The sequence below is a fragment of the Pteropus medius genome, unplaced genomic scaffold (genome assembly GCF_902729225.1).
Source record: "Pteropus medius unplaced genomic scaffold, Ma_sr-lr_union100, whole genome shotgun sequence".
Classification (NCBI taxonomy): Eukaryota; Metazoa; Chordata; class Mammalia; order Chiroptera; family Pteropodidae; genus Pteropus; species Pteropus medius.
The window spans coordinates 57,900,652-57,917,731 of NW_024344378.1; the positions used below are offsets into that span (position 1 = coordinate 57,900,652).

A 17,080-nucleotide genomic window follows, 5' to 3' on the forward strand; every position below is an offset into this window, starting at 1 on the left:
TTCCTTCCTTCCTTCCTTCCTTCTTTCCTTCCTCCCTTCTCCTCTCTCCTTGCTTCCATTCATCTATAACTTTTACCTATCCATCCATCCATCCTTCCATCCAATCCCTGGGTTAGATCCTACAAATACAAGCAGATTTCCATTCATTATATATATATATATATATGGATATTTCTTTTGAATAAGAAGTAAGAAGTCTTTCCATGTCCTTTGCTTGAATTTCAAATGTCTGGTGACAGATTTTCTCATCTTATTTCTTAGCATCATATTTTATAGCAGAAATTGTTAGAAATAATTCTTTGTGGAAATTCCATCCAGAGAGTTACACAGTCCCAGATGTTCCCCAACTGTGTGCATGCATACATTATATCCCTTGTTTGTGGAGTCATCAGCTGCTGTTACTACTGTTAAGGATTTGAACACTTTCCATGTTCCAGGTCCTATGTGTTAGATGATTTAGGTGCTATAGATGTAGTGCTCTTCTTCTTGACTTCTCTTGATAGTTGCACTAGTAAGTACAAATACCCTATTTAACAGGCTAGAAAGCTGGGCTCAGAGAGCTTGTCAAGCTTACACAGCTAGTTAGTGGTGGTACCAGGACTTAACCCACAGCCTGACTCAGAAGCTTAGCTGTTTACCTCTCACACTCTGTTGATGACTCAACCTTTTGCAGACAATGAGTTCTTTTGAAACTTTTCACTAAATGAAGCCCCTCCCACAGGAATGCAGGTCGTCTGGGAGCATGGAAGCCATCTCTGCTTTCAGTACTGAGCTCTGGCGGTCATCCAGGAGGGGCTTTCCTTTGCCCTGAAGCTGGGACTCAAGGGGTTGTGCAGCAATGACTGAACAGGCATGTATCACAGTGGAGCAGCCTATTCAGCAGGTCTGAAGTTGGGTTACATGGTAGTGATTGTAAACAACTCGCTAGGGGGTTGTGATTTCACTGCATTGAGAAGCATCAGCCTCATTTCCCATTTCATGATTTTAGGGGGAAAAAGGACAATTTTCTGGGAATCAGACCCTTAGATATCAGCATGGAGTGGTAGAGCTCCAGATCTACTTAAGGCCTCCCACTGTTTGAAGGAGGATCTGCCTAGGCTCCTGCTGGGTCTTGTCTGGAGTAGGCAGGTCCAGACAGGAATATTTTCACTAAGAATGTTACTAGTCCAGGCTGTGTGACTCTACTATAACAAATTTTGTGGTGATCACAGGGGAGCTGCCATACCTTTACCTTCTCCCATCAAGAGGCTGCCCCAGAGACCTGGGAGATAAAAATTCATCTCTACAAGGGAGGCAGAAATGAGCCCCCAGTTGATCTTTCGTCTCTCTCAGGTCCTGGTTCTTGTATAGCTTGGTGTCCAGGGGACACTTGGTCCTCACGGGCAGCTCAGCCAGTCACAGGTAGGGTCTATTTGCGATCTCACTGTCACAAGCCAGTTCTCCCAAATATCTTGTAGGTGGCCAAGGCCCACAGATTTTGGGCTCCAGAGTGAGACTGCTCAGATTCTAACCCAGACTCTAACACTTACAAGTGTGGCAAACTCACTTACTAGTGAGGCTAAGCGGATGCTTAGCTTCTTGGTTCCTCATTTTTCTCATCTCTGGATAAGGTAACCATCATCTACATTGTAGAGGTGGCACAAGGCTCAAGTGAGATATTGAATGTGGGGTGCTTAGAGGAATGTCTGGCACACAATAGTTGCTCAGTGAATGTCATCATTTTCCTATCAGGTTGGCCAGGTGCCTACAAGGAGGCTTATGCCTGCCTGGCTGGGTGGAGCCCCAAGGATGGGCTTATGCCCCTGTCCCACTGGGAGCAAGGCCCAGAATCGGGTCACCTTGGCCAGCAGCTGACTTTGGAAAGTGCCCAGCACTGAGCTTTCTCTGACACATCTGCCTCCTCAAAGGTTTGTTCCCACCACCTAAGACAAAACTGGAGGCCTCCCTGGCCCATTGACTTGTCTTGGCTGCTTTACTGAGGGCCAGAGAGTTGCCCTAACTTAAACTATTGTTTTCTGTTCCACCTGTCGAGTCCCAGTATGTTGGGACCTGAGGGCCCCTGGGTTGTGATATTTGGAACAAAGAGATTTCCTGAAGTAGAATAAGCCTGGGTCATTCACTAAGGCTCATAGAGACCCTGCGGTCGGAGGTGGAAAGATACAAATTTGAGCTAGCCCCTCTACCACAGTTAGCACCCCTTACTAACTGTGGGACTTAACAAGCCATTCAATGTCTCTGAGCCTCAGTTTCCTTATCTGTACAATGGAAAGAGCAGCTCTCACATCTCAGACTGTTCTGGGACAAAATGAAGGAAAGGTATGCAGAGCATGCAGCATCATGCCTGCTTAGGTGATATCATCTGCTAGTTGACTTTGTCTCGCTTTTGTATTTTCAAGATTAGCACAAGATTTAGCACAAGATTGTCTTGGACTCAAACCTGGATTACACACTCCTGGAAATCTGTTAAATTAGCGGGAACATGGGTGACTTGGGGACAGGTTGTGCTGTAATCCCCACCTCTGATCTCGGTCACTCTTATAAAGCATGGATTTCAGCCATGCAAGACCCTTGGAGGCCAGGTCCTCCTACTCCCTCTTCTCCGTCCTCAGTTTTGACAAATAAACACTATTGCTTCTTGTAGGCCACACCTTCCTCCCAGGCCCCGAGGAGTGGGTGTTGATGAGCTCTCCAACATGAGCCTATTAAATTAGGTTACTTTCCAGCTGAAGGTTCTTCCAGTGTTCCCCATCATTCTTAAGGTAAAACCCTTGCTCTTAGCTTGCCACATAAGGCCCTCCTGACCAAGTCCTGCCTGCTTCTCTAGGTACATCTTCTTGTACCCTGTACCCTCCCACCCAGGGCTTTTAGGCCAGGTTGAGCTATTTCCCTCTAAAGCCAAGTTTCCCACCCTTCTGGGCCTTTGCATATACTCTAGCCTTTGCAAGGAACCAACTCTTTGATTCTTCCCAAACACATGCATGTGTACACATACCACACACACACACATATATGGCTCAACCATGATACCCCATAGTTTTGAGCAGCTTGATTCCTCCCCACAGAGGCTCCTCCTCTGAACTTCCCCAGATCCTTAGCTACCCCCAGTGCATTAAAAGTTTCCCTCATATGCCTATCTCCTCTGCTTCTGTCCCTGGTATGAGCACCTCTAAGATGGGGCAGTTTCTTCTTGTCTTCTTCCCCAGTGGGCAGCCCAGTGCTTGGCCTGGCAGGCAGCAGCAAGTGTTGACTGAATGGACCCCCTTCCCCTCCCTTCAACACTGTGTAGAAACTCTAATTTTCCTTGCTCTGTACTTACCCAGGCTTTCCACCAGGCCATCTTGGTCACCTCACGGCCTCCTATCCCCAAGAAGATGAAGATACACGGGTTAGCACTCCTTCCACTTGGAGGCTCTGCACACCTAGAATCTCAGCTGCATCCAGATGAGCAGGCAGGTTTGAGTGTGGTTATACAAGCAGGCCCCACCCAAGGCCACTCCTGCCCCTCCCCTCCCTTCTAGGCTCTGCTTGGTTCTGGATTCTGTAGTTCCCAAGCCCCACCCAGGCACTGCCTGGACATGCTCTGTGGAATACATTACTCACTGCCAAATATTTGGGCTGTGGCTATTATGCAGTGTGGAAATTCTGTTTCAGTCTTTGAAAGCCCCATTCAGTACACATGGTTATAGTTTCATACAGTCTTCACTAGACATGATCTATATAAAAAAAGAATGATACCACATATCTCTTTCATTTATTGCATAGTTTCTACACAATTAACAATGCAATGAAGAGTTTACCAAAGCATATAAAGCAATAGCAGCCTCCACTTATTGGGGGCTGCTATACCTTTTTAATCACTCTGTGCTCTCTGTCCCCTTAAATCTTTACCACAACCCTAAGAAGCAGGTAAGAGTTCCATGTACTATAGTAAAAATTGGAGGATCTAGGTGTTTGGATAACTTGCTCAAATCATACTTCTTGTAAGAAGCAGACTTGTGATCTGATCCACTAGGCCTCTCTGACTTTTCAGCGCCTTCTCTGTCCTGGGCCCTGCAGGCAGACTGGTTATAGAAGGAAGGATGAATCTTTGGGAAAAACTTTATTATTTCCTCTCTGGACTTTGCCCTTCCTGGGTCCCAGGCTAGAATGTCTCACAGCACCACTCTCCCCATACTCCCCCATAATCTTCCCTTCAGGGTAAACACCATGTTTCAGGGACTATCCTGCAGCTACTCTATCTTGGTGTCAGCCTAAGAACATCCAATGTTATCTTTAGAGGAGTCCAGTCAAGATGGTAGAGTAGGTAAATGCTGTGCTTATCTCTTTTTATGACTACGTTAAAATTGCAAATAAATTATAGAACAATTAACCTGGAGAACCATCTGAAAACTAGCTGAACAGAAATCCTATAACTAAGGATATAAAGAAGAAGTCACATAGAAACTGGTAGGAAGGGTGGAAATTTGAAACTGGCTGGTCCCAAACCTGCGTGTGGCAGTTGAGAATCAAGAACGATATCTTAGCTGCAGAGGAGCAAGGAATTCCAGTCTCACACTGGGGTCCCCAGCCTGGGGCACCAGTGCCAGGAAGAGAACCCCTCCCCCCACAACATCTGGCTATGAAAAACCATGGGGATTCTGTCCATCTGAGTGAGACTGAAGGCTGCTGAAAACCCAGGCATTCTCTTAAAGAGCCCACTCACAGGCACTCTCACTCTCAGGCATTCACACTGGGCTCCGATGGAGGGACGGTGACTTGGAAGGCACCGGAGACATATGGGGAGATATTGAGTTGTGTGGCTTCAGGGTGAGGGCTGGAGGGATAGCCACCATTGTCCCTGAGTTGAGCCCTCTTCTTGCGCAGCCAGAAAGAGGGTGCCATCTTTTCTGTGTTTAGCCCTCCCCACGCACAGGATGTGGGTGTGAGGAGAGAGGGGTTTGGGGTCATGTCTGCTTTTACTTTAGCAACAACATAGATGGAGCCATGTTCTGAGACAGGCTTGCTGTTTAGCATTTGCACTCTGCTCGGTTCTTATTCCCTCCATCCCCTAAACAGCTGGCCCTGCACCTTCTTTGGAAGACTGCTCTTGAGATATGGGAGCCCAGAGTCTCTATCACCCAACTGTCCAATTCAAAGACTGAGAGTGCCAACCTGGAATAGCCTAGCTCTCCCACCTCAGGGCAAGTGGGCCCTTAGGACTCCCGCCCCCCAGGTCATTTTTAGGTGAGAGTCCTTCTCCTTCCCTGTCCTTTCCCCCTTACTCCTTCCCTGACCTCCTGGGCACACTGCCCGAGGAAACCATTGGAAACATATTCTCATTTCAGGCCCTGCTTCTGGCTAACTGAACCTAAGACCACATCTAAGTGGGGCTGTTAATTGGAAAGAATCAATTAGAAAGAAGCTCTGGAACTCAGGAGGAGGGTTGGTGTGGAGCTTGGTGGCATCATCATACTGTTGGTTAAGAGTGTTGGTGAGGGGTCTTGGTGGCATCATCTTACTGTTACCAGTCCAAAGTCAATATACCTGATACTTTGAAAGGCCAAAGCTCAAATCATCAGAGTTTGGAGTAAGGAAATGTTTACTGATCAAGAAGGCACCAGTCAAGAAGATAGATGGGTGACCTAGTGGTACTTCAAATCCATCTTACCAAAATACAGAGTTTGGGCTTCTTTTATGTCAAGGGAAGATGAAATGGGAGGGGCAAGCGGTGACTGACCATTGTTGACATCTGGGTGCCAGCAGGGATCTGAGGAAGATTGTGCTAGTGGATATGAGTCCAGTCAAGAGGTTCCTGTAAATCTCTGATAACCAATACATACTTCTCTTATCTCCTTGGGAGAGGCACTTTCTATTAGGGAGCTGTTTTGTAAAACTCAAGTTTCAAGCAGAATTCCTCTAATGATTAACATGTCTATATGCAATACTAAGTAGAAGCTATTAGCCTAAAGACCATGAGAACAAAGCAGACGAGCAAAATGGAGTAAGAAGACAAGCATCTCACTCTGTTATAATAGAGTGGTAGTTAAGACATGGATGTGGATGATTACTACAGAGTGAGAAGAGAAGGGGATCAAGGTGGAAAATGAAGATATACCTAGGGAACAGGGTGAATGGACTGTGATGAGAAGGGCAAAGAACAGAGTATTTTAGGAGACAGTGGTGGTTCTGTTGTCAAATGCTGCTAAGCAGACCACAGGTGAAGGACTCTAAGCAGCCAATAGGTTTTTGACAGGCAATTACCCTGGGGAGGGCAATTTCAGGGTTGTGGCAGGAAGGGTACTAGATATCAGGGGGGTGACATGAAGCAGTGCACTCAGGATGAAAGAAACTTGGGAGGGGGTTGGGTAGGAGAGTGGCCTATATCTGGAAGGGGCCAAGGAAGTTGTTTTTAAGGGAGGAGGGGACTGGACATGTTTAAATGCTCTTGGAGTGGTAGAGAAGAAGAGTTTGAAGATACAGAAGAGGAACAGAACAGTAACACCTTCTAAAGACTGATGAGAAGTGGGTGGGAGATGGAAGCCAGAGCACAATTGGAAATTTTGATGTTAGTTAGAAAACCAAAATCAAAAGTCAAACCCCTTCTGTCATGATATTTAAAGAAATGGGGTAGAGAATGTGGGCATGTCAGTAAAGAGAAGGCATGCTTTCCTCATATTCTGAGGTAATTTGTGTCTGTTTTGCAAGAGGTAAAATCGTATTCTGAGTGTGGAATGAAGAAGTGAGGTCAGAGGTTGGTCACAGTTTTTAATAGCCAGATATTAAACTTGAATATTGATCATAGACTCTGAGTTAACCTGATGCACCAGGCCTGAGTAAAGACCCCTTGGTCCATGAACATGGGACTTTTTTTTTTAACTAAGTGTGTGCAGACCCAGGAACTTGTTTTGTTCAATCTGTAGGGCTAGTTCTCCATCCTTGATCAGCCCTACCAGCCCTTCCAGAACTTTCTATAGAGTCTACTGACTCTCTCCTGCAGCAGACCACCCAGTAGGCTCTCTGGCCTGGAGAGTCAGCAGCCATGGCTTTATTCATTTATGTGTTTGAATTCAGTGCCATTGTTTTACCCTTTGATCACTGAGAATGGGAGAATGAGAGTCCATGTTTGTAGCTTCTCATTCTTCTCTTGCTTATTAATTTCCCTTTCCTGGTTTTCATCTCAGTTATCTTTGTGCTGTGGCAGGGATAATATCTGTAGATTATTAATTTAATGCTCTTTTAGAACTTTGCTTTGATTCCTTTTAAACTCTTTTTCATAATTAGCTGTTCTTGTCTTATAGTTTTTATTTCTTCTTTTTATCTTGTTTGAATATTTTATACACTCCCTTTTAGATCGCTCTATTAATTCTACTTTCTGGGCACTGGGTCCGTTTCTTGTACCTGCTGGCTCTCTTTGGTTAGATACCTAGGATTTTTTTCCTTTGAGCTCATCTTTGGCAAGAAATGTTTTTGATGAACTGTCAAGTACCGTGGATTAGGAAGGCATCTCCAGAAGGAGAGTTTCATGTTTGGTTTTTCAAAAACCTGCATCTATCAGATTTAGATGGACTCCAATGCTAGCTTCTTAGCTGAGATTTTCCATGCCTACTCACTGAAGACTTGGGCCCTGATTTGCTTTTCTATGACCCTTTTCTGTCATGTGTTTTGGGCTGAGGATGAGATTTCTAGTCCTGTTTTATAGAGGCTGTTGCCCTCTGCAGCTCCTGGCTTAACAGAGCATATTCTAACTTTCTATATGCCAGAGGCTGAGGCCTCACTTAATCTTACCTGGTAGGAGAGTCTTAGCCCTTTAGACATAAACCTTGTTCTCATGTCTTCATTGTCTTGACTTGATTTGACTTCATTTTCTCTTTCTCTCTTTTAATTTTTTAATTTCTGGCATTTAGAAATGGCTCTTCTTGTTTTTAGCTGAACTTTGTTTAAAAGTTGTGCTTGGCATTGAGGCTCTAGTTGAGCTTGATGGGTATTAACTTATGAGGTTGTCAACCTGACAAAGATGCATATTTTCCACAAGTAGTGTTTAGTAGTATCCCAGGACATGCACAGAAAAGGTAAACAATTGGTTTCATCCATTTGAGTTGGAAGTTTTACCCTGAGCATTTTATACAAAAAAAGGGGCCACAGAAATGTAGCATATTGGAATGAGATTGATCTAAGTGCTGGGCCCTGAGGCCTGAGTTTGAGAGAAAATGGAGATGTCATGGATTGGAAGTCCAATGAGGTTAAATATAACAGGGTAGGCATAATAAAGTCAATAAACTGGAAGTATCCATAGCCTTGATGAGAGAGAGATTGGTGAATTGTGTGGTTAGGGATAAAATGGCTCAGGGTATGGTCGGGGGTAGGGAGGTGGCTTGCAATGTAGGAAGTTGGAGGACAAGGATTAAAGGATCATTGTGTAAGATAAGTCATCATTCCATGGATGTCAAGGTTTTCTGGGATAATAACAGGCTTTGGGTATAGGGTAGTGTCAACCAAGTGCTCAAAGTCTGTATGAATGAAGAGTAGATGGATAATCATGCGGAGAAGGGAAAAGGGTGGTGGAACAGAGTGGCAGTGCTCTTCCATGGATTCCTGACAGTGTGTAGGGTCCATACACTTGGGAACACTGAGCTCTGGCAAAGGCCTGGCCACCCTAGCTACGAGTCTGCTGTTTGAAAAAGGTGGCTGTGTGTTTGGTAGGAGGCCTGAAGGTTGGAAAAGTGTGTGCTGAGAGCTTAGGGCAGTGCAGGGTCCTCTCCAACTCCCTCTCATCTCTTCAGGCTTAAAAAAATATATCTCAAAACTGCAGAGAGGGTAAAATAGCTCTCACCATTGATAACATGATAGAAGCTGACAAGTAATGGATGTACAATCAACTAAGTGGTGAAACAGAAGTCTTGATCATATTTTTTTCCATAACCCTAACACTGATGTTTTAAAATGGATTTTTTAAAAATATAAGCTCTGAGTGCCATATCCTGGAACAATTAATTACATCATACTGGCCTCCTGGTCATCATCATCCTTGTCCTCAAGGAGGCACCTGGACACCTAACTAAACTAAATGAGGTCATTAAATGAGACTATAAGGAGGGAAGGCCTCTGGTGGCACACTGCAGGAGGTGCCCACCAGCCCCCGTGCTTTCTGCCACCTGGACTCCTGGGTTTGGCTTCTGCTGAGATAGCCCCAGCCCATCTCTGAGACTGCTCCTTCCCCTGGCTTCCCTCTCCTTAACGGCCTCCTAACTCCGTGAGGAATATCTCCATGGCTAGCCATCTGCTGAGTCATACTTTACTTCCTCCGGACACCTACCACCCATGGGCAGCAGGGAAATAAGAAATAAAGGTTTAGGATTTCCAAGGACAAGGAGTTACATCTTTGGGTTTGAGAATCCAAGGTTACCTTTGAGCTGATGGGATACAATCCTGGGCATTCTGGATTGTTGTAACCCCAGAACCTCCACAAGGATTATGAGCATGGGGCTGTGACATGCTTTTTCTCAGTTCACTTTCCAAAGGAGATAATGAGTCTTCAAGGTCTCCTCCTGATTTTGCAGCCTGACCTGAACAATTGGGCCTTGACCCAGCATTGCCTCAAATTCCCAGGAATTCATCATGCAGGAGCTGCCTCTTCAAAGCACCACATTGTGTGTGTGTGTGTGTGTGTGTGTGTGTGTGTGTGTGAGAGAGAGAGAGACTGTGAGGCTACATCAGAATATTCAATCTTCACATAGTTGTGGTCTCTATACAGATGAGGGTGACCTTCTTGTGGTCATCGAAGTTGTCTGTAATAATGGAGATGGAGTTGAACAGGAGCTGTGGACTTTTTGTCTCCAAATCTTGTAGGAATATTTTTACAAAACTCCACTGTCCCCAGAATGCATCACTTAAAGAGGGTCTCCTGATGGTGTCAGTTGATAAATGGCTATTATGGGGTCAATTTGAGTCCTCCTCAAATCTATCTGTTGAAGCTGTAATCCCGAGTACATCAGAATGTGACTATTTGGAGATAGGGTCTTTATGGAGGTAATTAAGTTAAATGAGGACATTAGAGTAGGCCTTAATTCAATATGATTGGTGTGCTTATACAAAGAGGAAATTAGGACACAGATACACACAGAGGGAAGACCATCCATATGAAGACACAGGGAGAAGATGATCACCTACAAGCCAAGGAGAGGGATCAGAAAAAAAAAATCTGGAGACATCTTGATTTTGAACTTTGAGCCTCCAGAATTGTAGGAAGATACATTTTTTTTGTCTCCAAAGCCACCCAAATTGTACTATTTTGTTATGACAGCCCAAATAATATAATAGTTTTGTATCATTTTTAGCATAGACTGACCACCCTCCTCCCAATTTCCAACCTCCACTCTTTCTCCCTAAATTCAAGCTCAACCTTATTCTCCCAGCTGGCATATGCCCAGTCCGTAGGTTGGAAGGAGCAGGAAGGTATGGGACCCTGATAGGAGGAGCAGGTACTAGAGGCAGGTGAGAGTAGGCATTGAGAGGCTCTGATTGTTCACATGGCTCAGCTTCCTGGGGCATAAGGAGGACAATTAGGTGGGAGAAATAAATAGGAGTAGAGGATTGAGGGTAACAAGGGCCACTCATGGAAAAACAGATGGGTCAGGCTCCTCAGCATATTGAAGACAATGAGATTTTCAAAATGAAGTCTGGTCCATGATAGTCCTCAAGTATGTTAGTGTGGAAGGAAAACTCAATCAAGCTGACAAAGACTCAATGAGAAGGAATCTGAATAATTGGGTGGTCCAGCTTTGCCAGAGGAGGAAGAGATTTTAACTCAGGAAAGTGGATGCCATGAATTTCCTCCATATCATGAGAAATATTAAGGGAATGAAGTAGAATTAACCTTTCTGAAGAAGGTACCAGAACCTTTTCTGTTGGTTTCTTGGAGGTTATGTGGGTGTTGAGCCTGGGATGAACCCATGTGTGGTTGGCAGCCACCTTCCTGAGAAAGCTCATGTGTGCCAACACCGTGGTTTGCAGAGGTAAATGGCCCAGGCATGGTCTCTACTCTGACAGCCCTGAGCTCTCCAACTACTTTTCGATGTCTCTGAACTCATATTCCCTTCCTCCGCTGGGACAAGGCAAGATGACATTAGCTACTGGCACCTGAGTCTTTACCAGGGTCTTGGCCCTGATCTGAGCACATTGCAGCACATACCATCAGTCTCACAGTCACCTGTATAGGAGACACCATTGTCCTCAACTTTTCAATGAGGAAACTGAATCATAAGGAGATTAACTTTCCCAAGAGATTTAGTAACAGCCAGTGAGTGATAGACACAGGATTGTATTAATAGTTCAAAGACAGTTTGGGATTTTTTCAAACAGTAGAATTTGACTGAAAACCCAGGTATCCCAGCCCTTGGTGAGAGATGATGATCAGGCTGTGGGGAGTGGGAATCATCCATGGCTATAGCCACAGGACACCAGGGTACTTTGTCCTGCAGGAGCAGTATAGATACATCTCATACAGAGAGTGATGCTCATCAGGTAACAATCTCTCATGCTAATCAGCAACAAAATCCAACTCCTTTTGACTTTAAACCATGATTCAACATATATGACCAATTAGTACACAAAGGTATCTTATTTGTTTTGGGATTTTGGTGCTTTAGAGTTTGGGCTATGGGGGTGGGAGTGATAAGGTAGTTCTGCAGAGTGCCCGGGCAGGGGAAGCGATCAGTGGCAGCATCCTGAAGGTAGGCTGAGAGCATATGGGTGGGGGTTGATGGCACCAAGTGCAATAGCTGTTGAGGGGGTAGCACTTCTGGCTGGGTCTGAAGCAGAGCTTTTGGCACTTTCTCTGTAGGGAAGATAAGAGAGATGTCACTGAGAAGCCATTGGAATTGAAACCATTAAGCAGTGGTTTCCTTGAATCAAGGAAGTCAGGGTCAAGACCCATCAGGACCACAGGGTAGGCCTTGTGATGCCTTTTCTCTCCCTGGGTGCTGGCCTCCATCCTGGGCTCCTTCTTGAAGACTTGATTCAGGTGTCGGACCTCTGCCCTGCCTTCCTGAGGCAGCCCCAGTGTCCTGGCTCTAGACTCTGTTGTGATGTGGAGCTTGTCTGCTCCCACCTAGATTGGGAGCCTGGAAAGAAAAGACGAAGTCTGACTGCCCTCATAGCCCCAGTACTGCCAGTCTTTCTAGGTGAGAGTGCGTTGAAGGGATGACCTTTCTCCACAGCCCTTAGGCCTGGCTCCAAAGCCCAGGGCAAGGACAGCTGGGGCACCCTTGGATTGGTAACAGGCTGTGAGGGCTGCAGCATTGAGAGCTTCTTGGTGTGGGAAGAAATGATGCAGCACAGAGCTTGTAAATGCTCACCTGCCCATCCACTGAGAGCCAGTGTTCCCTGAATATGGCCAACACAGCCCTCATTACAGACTTTGAGATGACAACATCCTCCAGGCTCCCTGCCCCAGTCTGTGCAGAAGGTCGGCATGGAATAGCCCAGGCAGATGATTTTCAGGTGAGGCAGGAGCACCACTCTTCTTGGGCCCTGGGGCCTGAGTAGGGCAGACTTCCAGTGATTTGGGGGTAACTAGCCATCAAGAGATCAGAAGTGCTGACCCCAAATGGGGCAGGGCAGTGTGAAGGGTGAACTCTGGTAACAAAGCCAGCTCTGCCACTCCCAGCCTTTGTGACCTGGGACAAGTCACTGAGCTTCTCTGTGCTTCAGTTTTTCCCTTGGTAAAACTAGGGTAAATAGTAGTACCTACTTACACTGTTAGTGGAAAGAGTAAAAGAGTGAAAACATGTAAAGTTCCTAGGCTAGTAGCTGGCCCATGGGAAAGACTTAATGAAAATTAGCCATTATTATGATTAAATTCCAAGAAGGACAATTGTAACAATTTGCTTCTCCCCAAGTCACAGGTTGTATTTGTCATACAACCTTAGGGCAGCGTTTTCACATGTCTGCCACCACTCATGGCCCTGAATGACCAGCTGAGGAGAGGCTCAGTGGATGGTGTGAGGCCAGCAGACCCAAAGGGTCAGGTGATCAGTGGGGAGAGACAATGGACTGGTAACCCAATAGAACTTGCTGGCCTCCTTTCCTCTCCAGCCCTCTTTACTTAAATTGGGAAGTGTCAGGTAATGCTCTAAATAAGTTTTCTGACACTCTTGAGAACACATGTGAGGGAAATGCATGGGTACTGTATCCAGCATTGGCCTGGGAGGTTCCTGAGCTCCATTACTCCATGTATTGAGTATCCTCCTTCACAGATGTTCAGACAGGGCTCTTTGATCCACAATCTCAAGACCCTTTGCAAAAAGCAAGACCTCTAGCCCATAGGAAGGATCACTGTGTTCATGCTTACCTTGTTTTTGGGCTTACAACACATCAATGGCACCTGGTCGCAGCCTTGAACAAAGTCACACAAGGTATCCAGTTTGCCCTGAAAAAGCAAATATGGCTGCAAGGAAGTTCTAGGCATGAACACTGCCTCCAGAGAGTAGTCTTCTCTGGTTCATGGACAGCTCCTGAGGGCTCTGTCCTCAGGAACTCACTAAGACATCACTGCCACCTGGACCGGGGGCAGGGGCCAAGCAACTTGTGTGTTTGGGAAAGAGGTAGTCACTTTGTGTCACAAACTGTTTGGGATCTGGAACAGATCAGTATTTTGGTATAGGAGGAAAAGTCTGGAGCTACTTTTAGAGAAAAAGTTGAAAGGTTGGAGGATATATATGAGAGCTAAGGAGAAGTCCTGAAAGGGTAACATTCATGGGACTGGGGGATGTAGGCATGTGCTCAAAGAGGAGGTAAGAGGGCCTCTAGACTTGTGAGGCACATGAGGAGTAGGGAGGAAAAAGGACTCATACTCTGGTCAGGGGCATGTTCCTGATACAGGGGTGGGGTGAGTTGTGTAAAAGAGAATGGAAAAAAAAAAGAACAGAAATTGGCCCTGGACCTAGTGGTAGGGGCATCATGGCTGCAGGACTCTGATGTTTAGACCCCCTGGGCCTGTGAACAGATACAAGTCCCTGGCAAGCAGCTTCCACCTTCTCTGGAAGGCGTGTTTTGGCTTTTCTGTGCCTACATACTGACTGTTAGGGCTAGGCAGGGCTGGCTCTCCAGCTGCCATCTGAAGCCAGAAGAGGAAACAATGGATCTGACCAAAGACAAAGGCAGGGCCAGGGGAAGAGAGGGCAAAGCTGGGCAGAGATTGTGGTATTCGTTCTTCCTCAAACTGATTATTAGGTCCCCCTTTCTATCCCTTTCACCTCATGCTCCCCATCAGGCTCAATTCTCCCTCACCAGGATAGGGAAAGAACATTTTTTTCAAGACCCCTCTACCATGCAGCTCTTGTTGCTTCATCTCAGAGGGCCACAAGGACAATGTAGTGAGCTCTTTGCCTTACTCTCCTGAGGGGAATTCTGTAAGGAGAGCAGGTCCTATAGGCATTTCTAGGTAGTTTTAATGATGAATAAGACTTGGCTCAGAACTTTTTTCTTTTATTCTTCTTCCTCCTCTCCTCTCCTCTCCTCTCCTCTCCTCTCTCTCTCTGTCTCTCTCTCTGTCTCTCTCTCTGTCTCTGTCTGTCTTTTATCTGTCTGTCTGTCTCTCTAAACACTAAACCTGGAACTGTTCCAAGGGGGAGACTCTGGGGTGGGGACCCAAGTGCTCAAAGTCCATTGACCATAAAGCTTATCTCATACAAGCCATGCCTTTGGAGCCCAGGTCTGTGTGGCATGAATCAGTAGTCCCTCCCCCTGCCCCCATATTTAAGAGGAAGCCTGGTGTCACAGCTTCCTCTTAAAGTATCCTTCTCACCTCCATCCTTCTTATCCCACCTACGTGGCACCCAGGACAAGGGACAATCACTGCAGGTAAGGAACATGTCTCTGGAGCCTAGAAAGAGAAAACACTGTCTTCTTCCTTGTCTGGCAGCTGCTGAGTACAACACATGCCATCTGTTGCCCCTACACCTGGCAGTTTTTAGCCACTCAGCACATGTTTGTTGGAGAAGTCAAGGAAAAATGAGTAGCACCCTGCACCATAACAGAGTGCCCTCCATGGGAAACACAAACAAACTCTTTTCAGTTTGCAAATATGGCTCTATCAAGGAAGGCCAGCAAATTCTTTCCTGTCCTCTTGGTTTACCTGAGCCCAACCTTGTTGGGGAAGCCTGGTCTTGGGCTGTTTGATATAATGGAGGGGTGTGAGCATTAGCAGATGACGGGGCTATATTCATCTGACTCTGGCAGATCCAGCCTCCCCAGGCCACACTACAACCAGCACAGAAACCTTCTGAGACATGGGCCTGGGATCTGAGGCCTGTTTCTCACCAGATCACAGGGCTAGGTTCTCCCTGTTTCTGGGACACTGTGCCCCAGGTATGACCATTCTCATGGGCTCTAGTTTGGGCCCCCACCCTGGGTGAACCACAACATGCTCACTTGATCCTTGGTCCCTGTGCTCGCCTGGTCTGGGCCTCCCTCACAGCTCAGTGCCAGATCACACTCTGTCCACCCTCCTCAGTCCTGCAGTCCCTATAGGCTACTCCCAATCAAGCCCCTTGCCCTGGCAGGAGACAAGAAGAACACCAAGGAGTTGGAGCCGAATATACACCAGAGCCTGGAGGGAAGACCAGGATCCTGACCTGAGGCTCCTTTTCCAAAAGCTCAACTCCTGGTCAAGGTCCATCTTATAAACAGTCCTTTGGGAATTGACAATAAAGCACCTTTTCTTTCAGTAGGGATCATAGCAATTGCTGAAATAGTCTCCCTCAAACTGCTAATGCAGTGACAAAGGCCCTAAATGAGGCTGTGTTGGGAGCATGGGGAGAGTGTTGTCTGGGTGTAATTTTTTGAGTCCTACATCCTCTTTGGGGCCCTTCCTGCCACAGTAATCCCTCTTCTTTCTCCCAGTGCTCTCTGCCCCTGTAGGTGACCTAGTGGTGTGGGGAGTGATTAGGCCACCACAGGCTATAGGTGGCCTAATTGTCAAGGTTGGTGTGCACATCAGTTTTGTTGACAACATCAGAGTAAACCATAGCTTGCATTTACTAATTTCTGCACTGGCTCTTTGATGGTCTAGAATGTTAAAGAGACATAAACACAGTTGAAAGGGTGTTGAGCAGGAAAGACTTGAGTTTCACGGTGTCAAACCGAGTGCCCATTGCCTGGGTGGCCAACATGTTTCACCACCATGAGCAGCAGGCCTCCCTCAGTTAACAAAGGGGAATCGGAAACTCCCTGTGGGGTTGACAGGGAGACAGCTAGACTAAGGAGTCTGGTCCCTGGTAGAGGCGCCACATATGGTAGTTTTCCTCAGCTGCCCACCATTATATGAAGACACAGCATGGGGCCCACTCCCCTTTCTCTCTCCCCTTCCACCTCAACCCCCATGCGGCCCTCCCTGGCCTCCCAGCCCTCAGGTATGACAGTTTCCATGACCCATGGGTTTTCTCTCTTTCCTTCTCCCCCATTTGTAGAAATTTGATCATCCTGCATCTTGCTAGTTTACTTGGTCGTTTCAAATTTCTACTTTTTCTCTTTCTTCATCCAGATCTCTTTCCTGTGTCCTTACAAACCCAGGTAACCAGTGCCTCTGCCTCGATCCCTCACTGGGGCCAGTCTCTGTCATTTGCTGTTACTCTGGTTACATAGGGCACTTCTCACACCCTATGAAGTTGACATTTTATCCTCAATATTCCCCCAGTACCAATAACAGAGTAGATACCACACTTTGAGCTCCTGTGTGCAATGATGGTGGCCACTTCATTTCTGCCCCTCCATGCCCAGTATAGGGCTCAGTTCATTCTGGTGCTTAGTAATGGCTGGAGAAGAAATGGCAGAAGGCACTAGACCTATGTTGATTTTCAAAGGCACAGCTGCCCCCAGATACTATGACTCCTCCTGGTCAGCATTATTCTATCTTTGGGGCCATTTGTATCTCCTGTGGGATTTCTTCCCTCATCAGCAGGGGCCTCTTCCAGGATTATGTCCACCTATGTCTTCTAGGGCTGTGAAACAGCCCTATTTTCAGGGTGCCTGGGTTCTCTTCTCCACATAGGCCAGGGCAGCTCATAGGCCACCTCCCTCAGGCAAGCACTAGGCAGGAGTTCCT

The 17,080-nt window shown here is 46.5% G+C and overlaps 1 protein-coding gene across 1 annotated transcript in view; it reads right to left on the reverse strand.

Moving 5' to 3' along the window:
- Positions 1-3,503, reverse strand: part of LOC120609630 (annexin A8) — a 17,672-nt gene extending 14,169 nt beyond the window's left edge. Inside the window, exon 1 of the mRNA XM_039872323.1 lies at positions 3,317-3,503. Within this exon, the coding sequence (XP_039728257.1) occupies positions 3,317-3,337 (21 nt within the window). The 5' untranslated portion in view covers positions 3,338-3,503. The remainder of the gene's footprint in view (positions 1-3,316) is intronic.
- Positions 3,504-17,080: the final 13,577 nt, after the last annotated feature.